This window comes from Tasmannia lanceolata, unplaced genomic scaffold (genome assembly GCF_043159265.1).
Source record: "Tasmannia lanceolata isolate RefF3 unplaced genomic scaffold, GAP_Taslan_0.1 ptg000025l, whole genome shotgun sequence".
NCBI classification, from domain to species: domain Eukaryota; kingdom Viridiplantae; phylum Streptophyta; class Magnoliopsida; order Canellales; family Winteraceae; genus Tasmannia; species Tasmannia lanceolata.
In genome coordinates, this window is record NW_027518702.1 from 13,830,716 (window position 1) to 13,849,314 (window position 18,599).

The 18,599-nt window shown below is 39.1% G+C and overlaps 1 protein-coding gene across 2 annotated transcripts; it reads right to left on the reverse strand.

The window, feature by feature from the left end:
- Positions 1–3,234: 3,234 nt before the first annotated feature.
- LOC143857524 (auxilin-related protein 1-like) lies at positions 3,235–17,689 on the reverse strand. 2 transcript variants are annotated; one of them, XR_013238688.1, is made up of 9 exons: positions 16,748–17,689; positions 11,027–12,587; positions 10,428–10,566; positions 10,216–10,313; positions 9,503–9,568; positions 9,098–9,187; positions 8,214–8,390; positions 3,651–3,762; positions 3,235–3,529 (listed from the first exon to the last, which is right to left on the reverse strand). XR_013238688.1 is itself a non-coding variant. In XM_077367968.1 (8 exons), exons 1-8 carry the CDS (start codon positions 17,314–17,316, stop codon positions 3,724–3,726), a joined length of 2,739 nt encoding a protein of 912 aa, XP_077224083.1. In that variant the 5' UTR covers positions 17,317–17,689; the 3' UTR covers positions 3,235–3,723. The 2 variants fall into 2 exon arrangements, 1 of the variants encoding a protein (XP_077224083.1); XM_077367968.1 differs by having other exon boundaries at positions 3,235–3,762.
- Positions 17,690–18,599: the final 910 nt, after the last annotated feature.

The window sequence follows — 18,599 nt, forward strand, 5'->3', positions numbered from 1 at the left end:
CAGCCTCCCCATCCGGTTATTATCATATGTGGCATCAATATTTTTTTAAATCGTATATACAAAAAAGTAATTTGAAAAGGATTCATCCTTCTAAATTGGTAGTAAGTAGAATAATTTAGCAAAAAATCAGCCTCAGATAATATAATGTGGGCCCATTGTTTTTGGGTTCTAACTTGCAAGTGCATGCACGTCCACCCCTTACTAATGGAATGGGAAGTAGATTATTTTGCAAAAAAAAAATCAGCCGTTACTGGAGGAATAGGGAAGGAGGATTTTTCGCCTAGAATAGAGGGAGTCCATCAAAACATCTCTCCCAAACCGAATGATAATAAATCAACCCTCTTCACATCCATAAGATTAAGGCACACAAAACCAACACTTCAGTAGTCTTGGGAGGATAGATCAAGGAGATAAAATCATCTGATCTCAATAGTCTTGGGAGTAAAGATCAAGGTGATAGAATCATCTGATCAAGGTGGGGCAACAGAATTGGGATAGACATGTTTGATCGCTGGATCAATGGACATGATCATTTCCCCATGGCCCACGTAACATGACGCCAAATTTAGGGATATGATGATCCAAACCGTCCATATTATGGGCCACACTGTAAATGGGTTGTTCCCCAAAAATCATTTCCATAGGTTGACCCTAGCCCTTGGATCTAGAGGAACTGCTTATTATGGAAACATCTATATATGGGTTGGGATCATCCTATTGAGATGAATTATGGGGGGGTAAACCTATTTACGTTTGTGCCCAACCGAGATGAATTTTTAAATTATTATATAATGAAATATATTTCAACCCGTGCATTTGCACAGGTCATCCCACTTGTAAAATATTACTTTAAAGATAATAATTGACTTTTGGTTGTGAATTTGTCAGGAAGGGCAACATACGAGGACTGTGATCATGTTAGAAGGGCACTGGGGTCTTTTTCCCACCCGATTTTGAAGAATCACTCGTGTTTGATGCTTGTTTTAAAAATACCCGAAATCCTTAATTTCTCAAAACTCAAACCCCTATTCTGTACTTTTCTCTAGCTTGGAGTGTCTTATGTGAGACATAGACATAAGCTTTAATTAATACGATGGTACTCAAATACTTCCAAAAAAGTCCAACAAAGTGTCCTAAATATATTATTACCATAGTAGGAAATAATCTTTACGGTTTTTTCTTATAAGCTAAACATTAGGGATATTTTTGTAATATTGAACGAATAATTGGAATAGAGTCTCTAGCCCTTGGTTTCCATTTGTCGTTGTGTGTCTGTGTTTGCCAAATTCTCGAATGGCCACTGTTTGTTGCCTATCTTCCTTGCCAACATTACTAGATAATAGTTAAAATTCTAACCTTGTACAGCATTTAAATTGTGTAGAAGAATATACAGTAAGACCTTGGACAATCTGATGGATGCTTAGAATCCTAATGAGATCGTGATAAAGAAAGTAAAATCATGGATAGATAAACAGAGTAGGACTTAACTTGTGTTATGGTCTTGAGTGAGGACCCGCCTAAGTATGGGACATAGCCTGGTATGAGACAGGTTTAAAGGGCCTTGCCTAATGCGTTACATCATCTCCGGAGGTTTTGGCATATTGGTAAGGTACCCAACAACTTGGTTAGGATTTAAATGGATCGTGAAATAAGGATAACTGGATCCAATCCAAATTGCAGCCCCAGTTTTTTAATTTCCATCCATACTTTTAGGAATGCTAAACTGAAGGGCACAATTGCAAAAACCCAACCTCAAGGGCACCCCATTGGATTCACGTCAGCAAACAATATCAGTGTCATTATAAATTTTGTTGCATAATGTGTATCCAATGGGGCAACCTTGCAGCTGGGTTTTTGTAAAGGGCACCCTTAAATTTTGTTTTTTTGGTAAGTAAGCTGGGATTGAACCTCCGGAACAAAGCCTTTGACCAACTGAGCTAGAGTTTCAACCCCAACCCTTCAATTTACCATTTCTTCCTTTCCTTTAATTTAACATTTATAGAGATACAGTAACCCCATTTATGGACAAGAAATATGGTTTTGTGACAAGATACACACAAAAAGTTGAGTACGTAGGCTTTAACATATCAACTACTGATGCTGTTTCGATCAGACGATTTTTTTTATCGAGGTGGTCTGAGTGATGGACCAATAAAAAAAGAAATGAAGGTAAGATATACTAACCTGTGATAAGGTTTATATACAATATAGATTGAATAGCCCTAAGTAAAGGGAAGAGGTTGAGGGGCAAAGAGGGTGAAGGAAACTGCCAGATCTGTGGATTTCCAATTACTTATATCCACAGCATATTTGGAAATCTGATTTTTTTCAGTGTCAGTCACTGATTTTGATATCCAAGGATTTGATCCATATCCAAATCACAACACAAAAAGGGATGCAAATGTGAGAAATCCAAATCAAAATCTTCTCAGCATCCAAACGAGGCCTTAATTCATTTGAGATGCCTGCTCTCATGCAATAGCCAGCCGCAAAATGCCTTTTTGGGAAAGTCCTTGACAAATCCCATGACCATCTTTTAAAGTCCACTCCATCATCTCCATGGCCAATTAGACGCACTTTCGGAACAAGTAAGCTGACACCAAGCAAATGAAGAGGGTAGGATGAGAGTCAGTGAGATAGAGAAGACAAAAGAATGAGATGAGAGACAAGTAGGAAGGGCGTGGGGTGGTGGTGGTGGGTAAGGGCAACAATGGAGGAGGAAAGGGAGAGGAAGGAGTTTACAGTTGAACTTCACAACCGTTTAAGGGGCTGGGAGGAGAGAAAAAAAGGGGCAGATTTAACATTCACCAACGTGTAAAACGACACGGAGTATTCTCTTCTACCTCTACCTGAAGCCAAATGGTGGGCCCACTGAGTTTGCTCAGCTGAAACCAAATGGTGGGCCCTGATTGTTTATTGGAAATTTCAGTCCAATAATCGGTTTGGGGGCTCACGACGGCTGTCATAATAATCTTAAACGAACAGGGCCTTAAGATTATGGCAACCGATTTGGCACTCACAATCGGTTGCCATAATCTAGTATTTGGAAATGTAGAAAGCAAGAACGTTCATCTGGTCAGCACAACACGAGCAACCAACCATAACCCACCAAACATAGGGGCATATGTATATTTCATGTGGGTCTTGAAGTTCAAATTAAATATATATTGCCCAGAAATTTTATTTGAAGTAACAAAATAGTTCAGTTAAAAATTCTTGCAATGCTAGTTTGGGTTCAGGAAAAAAAAAATCAGAGCACTCTTCATAAATTTCCGTAAAAGTTTCTACAGCAAACAAAAGAAGGAAAACAATACATTCTTTCAATCTCGATCGTTCAGGCAAACGGTCCTGATGATCACAAAAAAGAATAACAAAACTTCTTATAACTCAAATGGGATGAACAAATGAAGAGGAATGAACAATGCCATCAAACCCTGCTACTAATCTACACATGAATCAGCAGGTAATGGCATTTCCTCATACATAGCTTCAACCCAGAATTCCCAATGCAGTATCAATTTACAGCAGCCTGACATTAAAAAAAAGAAAAAAAAGAATTCTTTTACAGGGGAAAACATCGAAAGCACTGTGGGAAGGCAACATACCGGAACAAATGCATAATATATAGCAGCAGAGAGAAAACTTAAAACCTCTGATCTTTCTTTCCGGCCCACGCACGAAATCACCAAATTCAGTGTTCTTGAACAAAGCCTTTTAAGGTCTTCAGAAAAGCTCCTCTGAATTGAGCTTGTTCCAGGCTTCCTGTTTTTGCATGTTTCTAGTGTTAAGTAATAACACACATTGATTCAATTATAATTACCAAATAATAAAATTAATATCATTACAAGGGCTACAGGGGCTATTATGATTTCCCAATCTAGATCTTTCTCACGATAATGAAATATTTGTGAAAGACCATGGCACAGATATTCAAGGTTCTAAGAACTATTGTTAGAGAAGAACAAATGGGTCACAGCACAGATATTCAATGATACACACGGGAACTCATATCCTGTACTGTAAGCTAAACAATGGCATACAATATTGGAGGGGCTGCTGTCAAATGTAGGGGTGCAACTCAGGTCGGGTTGGGTCGGCTTGAGGCCAACCATAAGTCCATAACCCAACCCAAGATAGCATTTCCTCAACCCTAACCCGACCCAACCCGAGCATCGGGTTGAGGACTGTCAACCCTAACCCAAGCCGCCTCCAAATTGGGTTGGGTTGGGTTCGGGTTGAGTCGGTTTGGGTTTGGGTTCATCTAGGGCCAAACAAAAAAATACAAGGAAAAAAACACAATCCTAAGAAAATCATGAAAAAAATAGAGGAGGGAGGTCGGGTTGCCAGGGCCTCAAACCCTAATCCAACCCAAAAATAAATCGGGTTGGCTTTTCCCAACCCAACCCAACCCGAGAAAATGCCAACCCAACCCGAGCCAAAATCGGGTTGAACCTGTCGGGTTCGGGTTGAGCCCGACCCAAGTTGCACCCCTAGTCAAATGAATGTCAGATACAATAATTGTAGGAAGACTTTATGAAAAATTTAAAAAAACAAGTTACAAAGTAGGCAAAAGCAAAACATCCCAGTACTAAATAAAATATGGACAGTAGATCTTTGGAGAGATCAATCATTAGTCTCTTAAAAGATAGGGTGAAATGGAAATAAGTAGTCTGCTACATTAAAATCATGACACAAAGGCCACATAATGTACCGTTAATCTACCATTACATCCCTAAACTCTTCCCTGCACATCATCGAGGAATGAACATTAATCTGATTGTCTTGTAACCAAAACTGGATCTATACCCTCGATGATCCTTCCTTTCCATATGCACGTAAAATAACCAGAGGATAAATCATTAGCATGGGTGACCGAGCTAGATGTCCCCATCACTAAAATGCACAAGTGAGCCTTGGGGTAGAGACACTGAAAGTCTCACATCCTAGAAGGGTAAACCACAAGGAAAAAGGATCTAAACCACAACCTCCAACCCCTTGTAATAAAACAAACAATGTGGACCAAAACATGGTTTTAAATTTCTACCGAAATTGACATGAAACAACCAAAATGTTTCCATTTCCATCCACACCGAAACCGAAATCGAAAAGAACAAAATGTATAAACCAAAATGGCAAGTGTAATAGTGGTATACTATATTAGTATATATTAAATAATTATATTTATATGAATTGCATGCCAACTATGGTGCATTTATTTTGTATGAATTGCAAGCAAGCTGTGGTACATGTATTATGTATGAAAATTTATATGAATTACATAGTGAAATTTTCTATAGACTAAATTATTAGACATGCACAACAATGTTTGTCACTAAGTGTACGATGTTTTTAAACCATTATGGATGGTTGTTTTGCTTATGTGATGGTTTCTGAGTGCATATTTGCAGTTATTCTAGCATTTCCTCAAGTTTCATCTTTAAAATCATATGTTTCCTAAATTTTACAGGATATCGGCTGAAATTTCCAACCAAAACCAAAACGTTTCCGTTTCCATGGCGACTGAAACCGAAACTGAAACCAAAATTTAAAACGACCAAAAGCATGATTACAAAGATGATTGCTGTTTCAAAATCAGTAAAAATCACAAACACTGGGCAGAGCCACAAAAACCAGCACCATCTTGCAGGAAGCCAATCTATTACTGGGCCCTCCCATTTGATGATCCAGTCTATTCATCTGCTCGCCAACCCTTTAAGTTTTGGAGAATCTCTCATGAATGTGTACCATTTTCATTTTCTTCTATAATCATCTATGTAAAGCATACCAAACAAAGGATAAAGATCAGTCGATCTGTGGGATTTTTGGAATAAGCATATGGTGCGATTAGAACACCCTAGTACCCTCTTTATTTTTCAAAAAAAATAAAAGAATACCCTAGTATTGATGATAGCAATCCTCAATTTATTTTACACTCATTATTCGGGCCAAGTACAAGCAAGTAAAGTATATGGTTCCAACATGTTTGCATAATTCATACCGTTCATCAGCTGGGCCCTGACCTAAATAGGTCGTGCCCCCAAAATCATGTCAATAAGATGATTCTAACCCTTTGATCTGCAGATGTTTGTATAATGTGTCCTCCATTTTAGAACCCTACAAGTCGGAGGGTTAGGATCATTGATGCAGTGCCAACTTGGGAGCTTGGGTGGGGTACCCAAGGTTGTTTTGAAATAAATGCTAAAAAGACTTTTTCTATACTCATTTATTAGTCCTAGTAAGTTGTATTTCATTAAGTGGTCTAGTAAGTTGTGCTTCATGAACTAGTGTCTTGTAAGTTGAGTTTCATTAACTAAGTCTAGTAAGTTTTGTTTCTTGTTTCCCTAGCCTTACTTTCTTTAGGCGTATTGCTTTCTTGTCTTTTCTAGCTTGAGGTGTATATAGACGATAGAAAGACTAGAGAGGCATTCCGGGCCAACTACAAGACTACGACTACAATACAAGTCATCAGCGACAACGAAGCCAAGCCGTATAGGCTGAAGCCAATTTTGTTTTATGTCGAAAGCCCCACATCAGCATTTCGAGAGCGAAGCGAGTCAAGTTTAAAAAAAAGAGTGAAACAAAACAAGCACGAAGTCCGCCCGGTCGAGCAAGTCAAAGAAAGAGTAAATTCCTCAATAAGTAGATGATTCCGTATAGATCTCCCGGCCCAGCCCACCATGCGAAACCGGTGGTTTCTTGGTCACGACCAGCTAAATCTAAAGTTCCATTAAAGAGAGTTTCCACGGAGTAGAGCCTCCTCAGGAATATAAGGTTTTCATGAGAAAGGCCTATACTCTACTAATAGGAATAGGACTACAGCTCTCTTCTTAGAGTCGTTCCGTTCGGTCCCTCTAATGAGCACTCCACTCATAGGACAGGAAGAAAGTCTAGTAAGTTGTGGTGTTAAGAATTGTAGTAGTTAATGTTGTGTGGAGATCCCTATATAAGAATTCTATATAATGTGTTCTATGAGATGGAGTTGGGGGATTTTGTACAAACTTATATTATTGATAATATATCAATTTGGTTGAGCATTGCTCTCGTTTCCTTCTTCTCTTGGTTTTGTTCTTGTGTTCTACTTTCTTCTTCTTCCTAACCACCAGCATCATCTGATATCAAAACTAATGTTACCTTCTCAGGCTAGCTTCACTTTGCTTCTTTTTCATCGTGGCACGGAGAGGTAGAGGATGATGCGGTAACCAAATGATGGAAGATTTGAGAGATGAAAGAGATGATAAACTTTAAGCACTTCGAAGACAAGTTGAGCAACTTATCATGTGACTTGAACGCCAAGAAGCTCATAGTGAGCGTGGTGGATGAAGCCGTAGAAATTCTGGTGATGAGTCTGATATGAACCCCTTCACCAATAATCATAAGGAGGCTATGTTGGGAAGGTTCTATCGAGATTTCAACACTGTTAAGATTGACTTGCCAAAGTTCCATGGTCGTCTTCAACCTATGGCGTTTCTTGAATGGTTGTGCCATTGAGAAGTTATTTGATTACGAGGAGATACCTGAAAGCCAACGTGCCAAGATTGTGGCTACAAGGCTGCGTGGCTACGCTTCGACATGGTAGGACAAAGTTCAAGAGATGAGGATCCGCAAATGAAAGAGTAAGATTTCTTCTTGGGAGAAAATGAAGTTTATGCTTAAGAAGAAATTTCTTCCATTGAAATTCAACAACCTATGCCAAGAATCCAAGAATGTGTTGTACTACACCGAAGAGTTTTACAAACTCATGGCTCGTAATGATATTCAAGAAAGTGAAGATCAACTTGTGGCAAGGTATGTTAATGGTTTGAAGTTCCCTATTTATGATGAGGTTGAAATGCACTAATCATTGAGGGTCAATGATGCTTATCAACTAGCCTTGAAGATAGAGGCTGAGCTTGCTTGTCATAGCGCCAAGAAATTTGTGGATGGTCGTAGTCTCTATCCTTCTCCCAAAGGTGAATCTTCATATGGTGGAGGTGTGATGCAGGAGCATCCCCTAGGAATTCTACATCGGCCCTCGAATTACTCATTAGCATAGTTTTACAACTCAAGGTGTCTGATATCCCATTTTGTACCTGGTAATCTCATATCGATCAAACCGCATAATAAATAGGCAATAGATGAGGCCAAACTTCAGTTACTTAAGTTTTTCACAAGAGTAAAAAATTATTATGAAGCAGATAAATGACATAAACATCTAGACATAATTCATGAAGTACCTTAAGGAGATCGAACACCTTCTCTGCAATATATTTTTGTTGAAGAGTGGCACCTTTCTGTTGCACCTTATCAGGATGGATGCACAAGGTTGCTTTTCTATAAACTTTCTTTACTGACGCAGCAGTAATTAAATCAGTCAAAGACACTGGCTGCCATCCACATTCAGGCCAAAGCACCTGCACATAATGTACAAGATAAAAGGATACTAATTAGGATATAAATAATTATATTCATTAAATTTTAAAATTATTCAGGGTTAAATAAAATTTGATGTCATTTGATGAAATATATAACTTTAATATAAACTCCATTAACGATACTCATCATACTAAAATCCTACTGAAACTGCATATGAAATTTCTTAAGTTTCTCAGTTTGTAGAAACTTTAGGCGAGAAGTTATAAGATCTGTGCAAAAGATGCACATTTTAGGCCTACTGCATGTAGAATAAGTGCATTTTCAAGCTATTTCAATAAGGGAAAAATATATGATTGAAACCGTGGTTTTAAATTTTGACCGAAATCCGAAATTCCGGTCGGGACCGAAACCGAAATTTTACGAAATCCAAAATTTCGGATTTCCCAGATTTCAGCCAGTCGAAAATTCGGAAATTTAGGTTGAAATTTTGTTAAATTGATTTTTTTTCAAAAATATATAATTTTTCTGGAATTTCGGCCAGAAATTACCAAAATATTAAAATAATACTTTTTAAAACCGAAGTTTAAATCCATGATTGAAACACAGCAAGAAAGAGACCAGAGAGAAAGGACAGATTGACTTCACTCATACAAAATTATCGCGAAATCAAACTCATATAAATATGCATAATATTGCAGTCCGGACATTCGGTAAATATCAGGCAAATTTTCAAAGATTAACCCACATATTGCAATGTCGATAGCAAAGCGCGCAAATTGCCCTCTTTTCCTGCAGACCACCGTTTTATCTCGAAATCCAGTGTTTCAGCAATCCTCTGAAATCAGTGCAGAACAAAAGAAAAATGATAATTAGCTTAACTGAAAACACCCAAACATGAAACCAAGCAAAATCCAAAATCTCAGGCACTAGGACAAAATATGTGAATGTGCATATGCATGTGTGCATGTACGTATGGAAGAAGGACAATTAAGATTATTATTTTTTGAATGGCTAATTAAGAAAGTATTATATTTCAGGAAATAGTGGAAATCCAAAATCACATTAGAAAATAATAAATTTAGAGAACCGATCTATAATTCACTATCATAACAGTACAGCTCAGCAGCATTGCAGTGTCAAGAAGGCATACCTGTCTCTCCACCTGATCCCTTTGTGTTTGAATGTCACGTTCATTTTTCTCGGCCAGTGCTTTTGCCTGAACATATAGACTCAATAAATTATCTAAGCATCAGAAGTTGATGACAAAGACATGTAGTTTTTCACCATTGGATAGCCATTCACTCTGAAAGGAAAATACACACAAACACACACACACAAGAGAGTGGGGCCACATTTTGGGTCGGATCCAAAGCATTCATTTGATGGGCGCTTTCATGGGTAGGGTGTCCACCAAAAATCAGCTCCATTAGATCACCTTAGGGTGTCCATTTGTGAGGCCAAAAATGGACAGATTTGTGGACAAACAGTATCTGTCCATTTTTGGCCCCATAAATGGACACCCATTGGTGATCCAATGGAGCTGATTTTTGGTAGGCCCCCCATCCATGATGGGGCCTTCTAAATGAATGCTTTGGATCACCCCCCCCCCCCTGTTTCTGTTCTCGAGCGCAGAAACCATCTCTGTCTCTCTCTCTCTCTCTCTCTCTCTCTCTCTCTCTCTCTCTCTCTCTCTATATATATATATATATATATATATATATATATATATATATATATATATATATATATATATATATGTGTGTGTGTGTGTGTGTGTGTGTAGCAGTGTGTATGCTATATGTATGTAAAAATGCAGTTATCTTCATCATAGGAATGGGCAATATTATAAGGGAAAACATATACCGCACGCTCAAGCGTCCTTTGGTGCCTCTCCAGTCTGGCCCTTCGTCTTTCTTCAGTTTCGCCTTCAACTTCTTGAAATTCTCCGGATGATGGCGCAGCTTTTCAACAAACAACAGTTGAACCAATTAGCTTCAAGATAAAGAATGCCCCAAGAGCGGTCCATCATGTTGCAGAGCTTTCTAGTGAAAGTAACAATTCCACAATGATGATACCTCCAAATATGGAAGTCAGGTCATCCACTATATTTGTCGTAGAAGATGCCTTTCTGATGTTAGATGGAATTCCAGAAGACGTCCTTCGTGCCCCTTCGAAGCTTCCTTGGTTCTGAACTTTGGGGTCAAAAGCAGGATCCTGAAACATCCAGCAAGTGGATGATATTTTGTTGATATCACAACAATAATAAAGATAAGGGGCTCACATTTTCTGGTCCATCGACCAAAAATAGGGTGCACCCACATTGTTTGGGTGATCCAAACCATTCATCTGATGAGCCCTGACATAGATAGGTAATAGGTTGTGCCCAAAAAATCCTCTCCATAGGATCATCCTAACACTTCGATTTGTGGAGGTTTAAAGCCGTCCATTTTAACCTCCACAAATCAAAGGGTTAGGGTGATCCTATGGAGATGATTATTTGGGAACAACCTATTACCTATCTATGTCAGGGCCCATCAAATGAATGGTTTGCATCACCCAAACAACATGGGACCACTCTATTTCTGGTCGATGGACCAGATAATTTATCAGGTCCAACGTACTAGAAACACTTTTCCCTAAAGATAATGCTTCCATCACAAGATTAGGTACTCACAGAGGCAGTAGTAGCCCTTTGCCTTGGTGCACTGTTTGGTCGAGCACCCGTACCAAAAATGGAATCCATATCATTCTCATTTTTCTGTTGCCTCTCTCTTGCAACAGCAGCAGCCCTTTCTCGAGCCTCAGCAGTAACTCTACCAACTGCAGCTCGTTCTGCCCTAACCCGTACTTCTGCTGCAGCCCTCTCCACAGCCGCTCTCTCCCGTGCCTTTTCCTTTGCTTCGGCCGCTGCCCTATCCCTAGCCTCTGCCGCCGCCCTCTCCCGTGCCTTTTCCTTTGCTTCGGCCGCTGCCCTCTCTGCGCGTTCCCTTGCCTCAGCAGCTGCCCTTTCACGTGCTTCATTTGCTGCTCTCTGAACTGCAGCCCGCTCTGCCCGTTCCCGTGCCTCAGCATTTGCCTTCTCAACAGCCGCCCTTTCAGCTCTAAGCCGAGCCTCAATAGCTGCTCTATCCCGAGCTTCCTTTGTAGCCCTGTCCACAGCTTGTCTCGCTTTCTCCCTTTCCCTCTCGATTTCCCTCTGTCTCTCCCTCTCTTTTTCAACTCTTCTTTGTTCTCTCTCTTTCTCTTCCCTTTCCCATTGTTCTTGTTCCTCATCTAATTTTTCCTGTTTCTCTTTCTCTTCTCGCTCTTGACCATCTTTCATAGCTTTTGTATCTTTTTCTCTCTCCCTCACTTCCCTGGCATGTTTAAACTTTGCCTCAGCTCTATCCATAGCCTCCTTCATAGTTGCAGCAGCCGAATTTGTCTCCATCTCTTCTTCGCTGGAAACAATATCTGTGTGTTCATCGGCATAAGTTTGTGACCTACCCATGGCAAAGGCTTCAAGTTCATCAATTGAAGATTTAGTAACCTTCCCTCTTGAATTTAAACCAGCAGAACTTTTGTGTGTCATGGAAACTCTTGCTGGTTTAACGACAAATGGAGGAGGGGGCCTTGAAGGCGGCGGAGAAATTGTAGGTTGTGTAAAGAGAGGAATCTCGGAAACAGTAAGCCATACATCACCTGTTTCCAAATTTTCTTCAGATTTTGGAGACACGTCTACCTGTGAATTTGTCTCGGCAGAATTAGCATTTGCATCTGACGGGAAAAAAGCACGAGAACCTGATGAACCTGTTGGCATGTCAAACAGTGTTTCGTGAGATTCTCGATAATTGTCAACAGGCACTTGCTTATGTGTTCTGTTCTCAAAGTTCTTTGTTGCTGGTTTCTCAGTTGTCTCATTGCCAGCTGTAGTATGTGAAGAGCTCATGTTTTGTCTAGCCTTTAAAGGACTTTTATCCTTCGTATTGTTAAACTCGGATGAAAATGAGGGCATTGATTTTGTTAGTCCATCAAAGGGATCAAATACTCCCTCACTAACAGATGAACTGTCAATTTTTGTGCTGCCAGAGGTAATGGGAGTACTAAACGTCGATTCAAATCCCTTACCACCTGTGGAGGAATGTGGTGGGTCCGAAGTCGATTCTAAAATGACAAAAGGATCGTCCGATAAGCTGGAGGCTGGTTTAGTTGAAGAAGCAGTTGATTGGTTGGGCCGATTTATCTCTGAAGGCCCCCTGTCCAAACGTTATAATGTTTTAGAGATAATAATGTGAATTATATAGCAAAAAGTACCTTTGACAGGGCAAAACTTTGAATGAACGGGTTCTGTCATGAAGAATCAAACAAAATGGACCGACTTCTTACATAAACAAGGTCACACAGAAATAAGAATGTATAGAACCGAATGTACCTGATGAGAAACATGGAACTCTAAACAAGTTACTGATAAGTTTTTCGAAAAAAATAAAATTGAAGGAGCAATACCATAATCTAGTTATGCAGTGAAGAATATCTCCATTGATGATTGGGGAGTTCATTTCAAACATTAACTTCATATGAATTACACACTGTGATTCCAAGTAGATTAACTACCATGAGCTCAAGTATGCCAGATAAATAGAGTAGAGCATCTACCACAGTTGGTTATAATTGTAATGTTGAGAAGATAACGTAAAACTCTTCACAGTGAAAGCAGAAAAAAACAACTTAAAAGTGGAACTACAACGACAAGGTAGAACAAATAGGCAAAGAAAAATAAGAGAAGGAAAAACAGCTACTGATAACATTAACTAGAAGAATTGAAACCTTTATTTGCTTTTTCATAAGAATAAATCTGAGTTCTATAAGCTTTTTGTGTCTAATCTAGCAAGTAAGTCCTACCAACTCAACTCAACTCAACTAAGCCTCTGTCCCAAACTAGTTGGGGTCGGCTAATGAATCCTTCAGAAAATATTCATGAAGAAGGTGAAAGGATCTACCAAGCTCAAATTGACTAAGTCTAATCCTGACACAAGTTGGGTTCGTCTACATGGATCATGTTCTTCCATTCTATCCTATCCAGGGTCATGTTCTCTGTTATGTTCCTAGCCCTCAAGTCTTTTCTCACCGTTTCTACCCAAGTTGTTTTCGATCTGCCCCTACCTCTTTTTACTCCATCAACTTGGCATGAGTCTTACCATTCAAAAAAAAAAAAAATTTCTAGCAAGTTAGTCCTCATCATCAGAAAATCAAGGTGACCAAAACATGCCAGAAAGGTTTACGTTCAAAAAGTACAAAAGCAGCATAATTTTTTATCTTAGACAGCATAATTAGCCGCCATGTAACCTTACAAAGGCTATACGTATAGCCAAAACATGTCAATGCTAACATACATAATGCATGCTTCTAATTTAGTTGGTATTATCATGCTATGGAATAAATTAGCAAGGTTTTAAATTTCTGTTTCTGTCGCCATAGAAAAGGAAACGTTTTGGTTTCACTTAGAAATTTTGGTGGAAATCTTCTAAAATCACGGAAATGTATGGATACATATGCAAATAATAGAATTTTAAGATAAAACTTCAAGAATTGCTAGAATAAACACAAATACACACTTGGAAATCATCACATAAGCAAGACATCCATTCATAATGGTTTCATAACTTAACACTTAGTGACATGCGCTATCGCACATGTAATAATTCAGTACATAACACATTTCACATATACCTCTTCTAAATATGCATAAGTAGTACATAAACCACATTTCACATGCAATTTATGTAAATATAATTATGTAATGAGTACTGAAATAGGTCCATGACTTCAAAACTCCAAAGCCCAATAGCAACCCCAAGTAAGATATATGTAAAGTTATATCTTATGACCCAACACCTTTGCAAAAGCATCAACAATATGCCCTTCAAATTGCAACCCCACCATCATTGTTGTGACACTTCTGCTTAGATTGTTTCTTGAATAGAATACAAAGACTAGAGAACCATAATCTTTAAAAGGAACAACTTCTATGACAATAAATAGGGCTCTGATTAGGCATATATGTTCCTTGCCCTCAAAACACTATGGGAACCTTTCAGCTCGTATTGCTCAAGCTCGTAGAACCTCAAGGCACCTCTGCCACCAGTGTGAGCTGGGAGCAACTCCAAGAGGTAGGCATAATTCAAAATTTGTTTAAGGTAAACGTCAACAACAACACCATGAAGATCATTGCATGTGGGATCAAAGATCTTACAGAGTACAGACACTTAATCCCCTCATCAACAATTGGAAACCATAGTTAATGACCAAGACTTATCTGTTTAGGCCACATCTTGCTAGCGAATCAGCCTTTGCATTAGCATCCATACCCACATGATGAAATGATATCTAGAGGTTGGCTCCAAGCAAGGCTTTAAATTTCGGTTTCAGTTTGGGTCATAAGCAAAACAGAAACATTTCAATTTCAGTACAAAATTTTGGCCAAAATCTTGTAAAATCATGGAAACATTTTGGTAAAAAATACGACCAAAATCCAGGTAAGATTCTTCACCAATAGTTTTTCCTTTTATTTATTGTTATTATTTTAGATGTCTTAAAGGAATATCGTTATTCTTATCTTTTCTGCAAGTAGAGCTGATTTTTGTCAGGTCTCCGTCGAAATGTCCATTTTGACATAAATTTTGTTTTTTTTTAAATCTAAATAGTTGCATGTTTCGCATATTTCTACCAAAACATTAACGAAATCTTGAAGTTTTGGGTGAAATCTGTTTTCTTTTTAATCCAAGTGGATTTCATTCGGGTAGGAGCCGAAATCAAAATATTTCCGCCGAAATGAAATATTTCGACCAAAATTTAAAACCATGGATATAAGCTCTAGAGATTCATAATCCAGCTGCTAATCACCAAGGATATTCATTTTATGATCGCATACACCTAATAATTTTAGTGAATCTGACTCAATTAGGTAAGGGTCTACAGAGAACGATGTGAATAACATGATTCTTTCCCTTAGACCTATACAGCACCTCTGTCTCGTTTGAGTCCTTCACACCAAGAGTGCCCGAAAAGACAAACCACATATAATCTTCATGGTTCATTGTCGAACCCTAGTTCCCTATGCTAGAGCCATCAAAATTCAGGTTGATAGTCAACGAAAGGAGAGACCACCAAGGTATAACCCTATCAAGATACTCAAGGCTGGATAAGAAACACTGCAACCCAATGAAACAACTTATCAAAGGTAGCCCATAGGATGATTCTATTAAACAACACACCCCTCAAAAACTCAATACTTTTGCTTTTACCTCTAAATGTTGTCGTATTGTGTTTTTAACTTCATTCTAGAAGGTCTGTTCATATACAAAAAGTGCGTTCACCTCCACTGCAAAAAATAAGGTTCACCTAAACTGCGGATCTCAGGCACTGCTAAAAGGAAATCTATGCTGCAAAGGAAAGGGGGGAACGCCATATCCCCATTGGAGCCATTCGGATCTTGGTATGGCAAACCTAAATTTTGATGGTACGAGCATCGAAAATGCTGGCCCAGTCGGTATAGGGTCTCCTAAGAGATGAGGATGGTATTAATTTATGGTCTTTTTTCGGTCCAATCAGTATCGAGGATTCCAATGAAGCAGAGGTCAGGGCAGTGCTGCAGGCAATCAGAGTAACTCAGATTGATGAGTTGAGCAGGTTGATGGTTGAAGGGGACTCTCTCAATGTCATCAAATGGCTAGAATGGAGAAGCCGCTCCCCTAGGAAGTTTGCAGATTTTATTGAAGAGATTTAAGATAAGCTGGAGGGCACCGTGTTTGTTTCTGTCATGTCAGGAGGTCGGCCAATAGCAGGGCTGTCTGTTTGGCCCATATATGGGTGGATAGAACTAGGGTAGAGTTTTTTAATTTCCATCCCATGATCTTGTTATGTTTTGCGCTCTTCTTTTCAGTTTCTTCCCTTCTTTTCCTTTGTTCTGACTTCTGACCACCTAGGCCGTGTAATTTCCTTCCTTTTTTTCTTAATAAAATTTATCATCATTCAAAACAAAAGGTTAAAAAGAAGATGAAAAAAGCAAATGCTGAAAAGAATGACAATACTAAAGAAGCAAGACCCATCATCCATGGATGAAAATATTAAAGGAATTATAGCTGTGAACAGTAAAATGCATGGAAAAAATAGCTGCCACTGAGAAATCTTTCATTTGTATTGTCCTCAACAATTGATACAAATGCTAACTAACAGCCGAAAAATTTAGCAGGATCTCCTAAACTAATGCATTAACCAAAATATGATAAAGCATTCAACTGAGATGTTGATCTAATTACATGACAAAACAACATTACAAAGAGAACTATAAGCCTAAATACAAAATCAAACACTCAAACAAAAGAATAACAGACAAATTTCATCATCAAAACATTACCTGTCCTGTGGAGGACTACTCCCACCAAACCCAGGAATCAAATCATCAAAACCAGACACCTCAGGCTCCGCTTCTCTAGACCGCTCTGGCTCCATTCTACCTAAATTATCTAGAAGATCATCATAAGAAGACGCAGTTTTGGGAGGCGAAGAGATTGACCCAAATATATCCTCATACTTAACAGAACCCGCCGAGCTTTTCATACCAGGGACCCCATCAAAGATATCATCATCATAAACAGGTTTATCATAAACAGGTAGAGAAAAAGATTTATCCACATCCTTAGAACTCGGAAAGACGGACTCAAAACCAAAAGCAGATACAGATGAAGAAGAAGTAGAAGAATTATACTTGGTGGGTCCACCATACACATCACCAAAACCCCCTAAAATATCATAATTTTGCGAATTTTGATTTCCAAACAACCCATCATGATCTTCAAGAATAGAAGCAGAACCCGATTTTCTAGATCCTGATCCAATCCCTCCTTTTGAAGCTGACATTGGGGCTGGTTTTACCTGGGGTTTGAATCCGAAATCCCTAGCTAGTAGACCAGGAAAATCATCCATTTTTTTTGTACAGATCTAGGGCAAAATTGACCTAATTTTGATCAATTTGAGAAGATCCAAATTTAGGTTTTTGGGTTTGGGGACAAACTGATTGGGAAACTAGAGAATGGGAAGAAAAGAAATGTGAGGGATTGGAATCGGATTGATGGGGGTTTGGAGGGGAATCGGACGGTGAGGATTGAGTCCTCGTCCTTGCGAAGGGGGATGGATTGAGGAGGACGAGGGGGGGTGGAAATCTGAACTTTTTCTCTGCTCTTTTGCCCTTTGGAATCCCTCGTCCCTGTTTCTTCTCTGCTTCTTCTAATCTTCTTTGCCTGGCCTAGTCAATCCAAAATTCTATTCTATTATTCTGATAACATTGTTTTACTTTGTCCTCATAATCTAAACCTTGAATAAGACTTTGTCCCGGATTAAGGGGATGATAGATTGATAGCAGATGGAAATTATATGATGGCCCGCTTTTTTCAAATGTAAGGGGTACAGTCCACTCCATCCAAACCGTCCATTTGTCCCTCCACAGCTTAGATAGGTCCTACTCCAAAAAAATAATCATTTCCTAACCCTCTGATCTATAGGAAAGGGGCACAACCTATCTAGTTGTGGCACAACAAATGGACAGTTTGGATCATCCTATGGAGTGGGCCGTATCATCCGGACTTCTTGAAAAATATGGGTTTGTACAGCCACCCATCATATAATTTCTCATGGATAGCTTGTCGTGAATTAGTTTATCTCTGTCGAGTTTGCTTTCTATCATGGAATTGTTTTTATATGTTAATTGTTTCACCCTCTACTACCGAGGATCGCTTCACCTCCGTCGCGACGAATCGCATCACCTAGAGAAGTAGCGAAGCACTACTGAGCAATTGACGTATCACTTGAGACGGACGACTTTCGTTTTTCCGCCGGACCAAACTCTTGACCTCCCGTCGAGCTACATATCCTCCTGATTCACCAAACCAGACCTTTCAAAGACGGTGATCATCGATCGATGAATTGAGAAAGATAGGACCTGTGATTCCATTTCCATAGAGAAAACTATCGATGGTCACATTGGGACGCGGTTGAATTATCCATTTCCGTTTTTTCAATGGAAGTTGGGAGTTCAGGAAGCTCGCGATGGAGTGAAAAGAGTGAAGTGAAGTGAAGTGAGACTCTTAAAAGAAAGAGTGAGAAGAGTGAATGCGACGCGCTTCGTCGCGACGGAGGTGAAACAATCTCATACTATCAAGGAGTAAATCATGTACAAGGATGATTAAGTGAAGGACACCCACCACAGTTGG

What these genes read in the sequence shown, in the direction of transcription:
- LOC143857524 (XM_077367968.1), bottom strand. Translation starts at nt 17,316, where the DNA reads ATGGATGATTTTCCTGGTCTACTAGCTAGGGATTTCGGATTCAAACCC. An exon ending in AAAGGGCTACTACTGCCTCT is followed by an intron (nt 10,567 to 11,026) that starts GTGAGTACCTAA and finishes TGGATGTTTCAG; the next exon opens with GATCCTGCTTTTGACCCCAA. An exon ending in AAAGGACGCTTGAGCGTGCG is followed by an intron (nt 9,569 to 10,215) that starts GTATATGTTTTC and finishes CTATATGTTCAG; the next exon opens with GCAAAAGCACTGGCCGAGAA.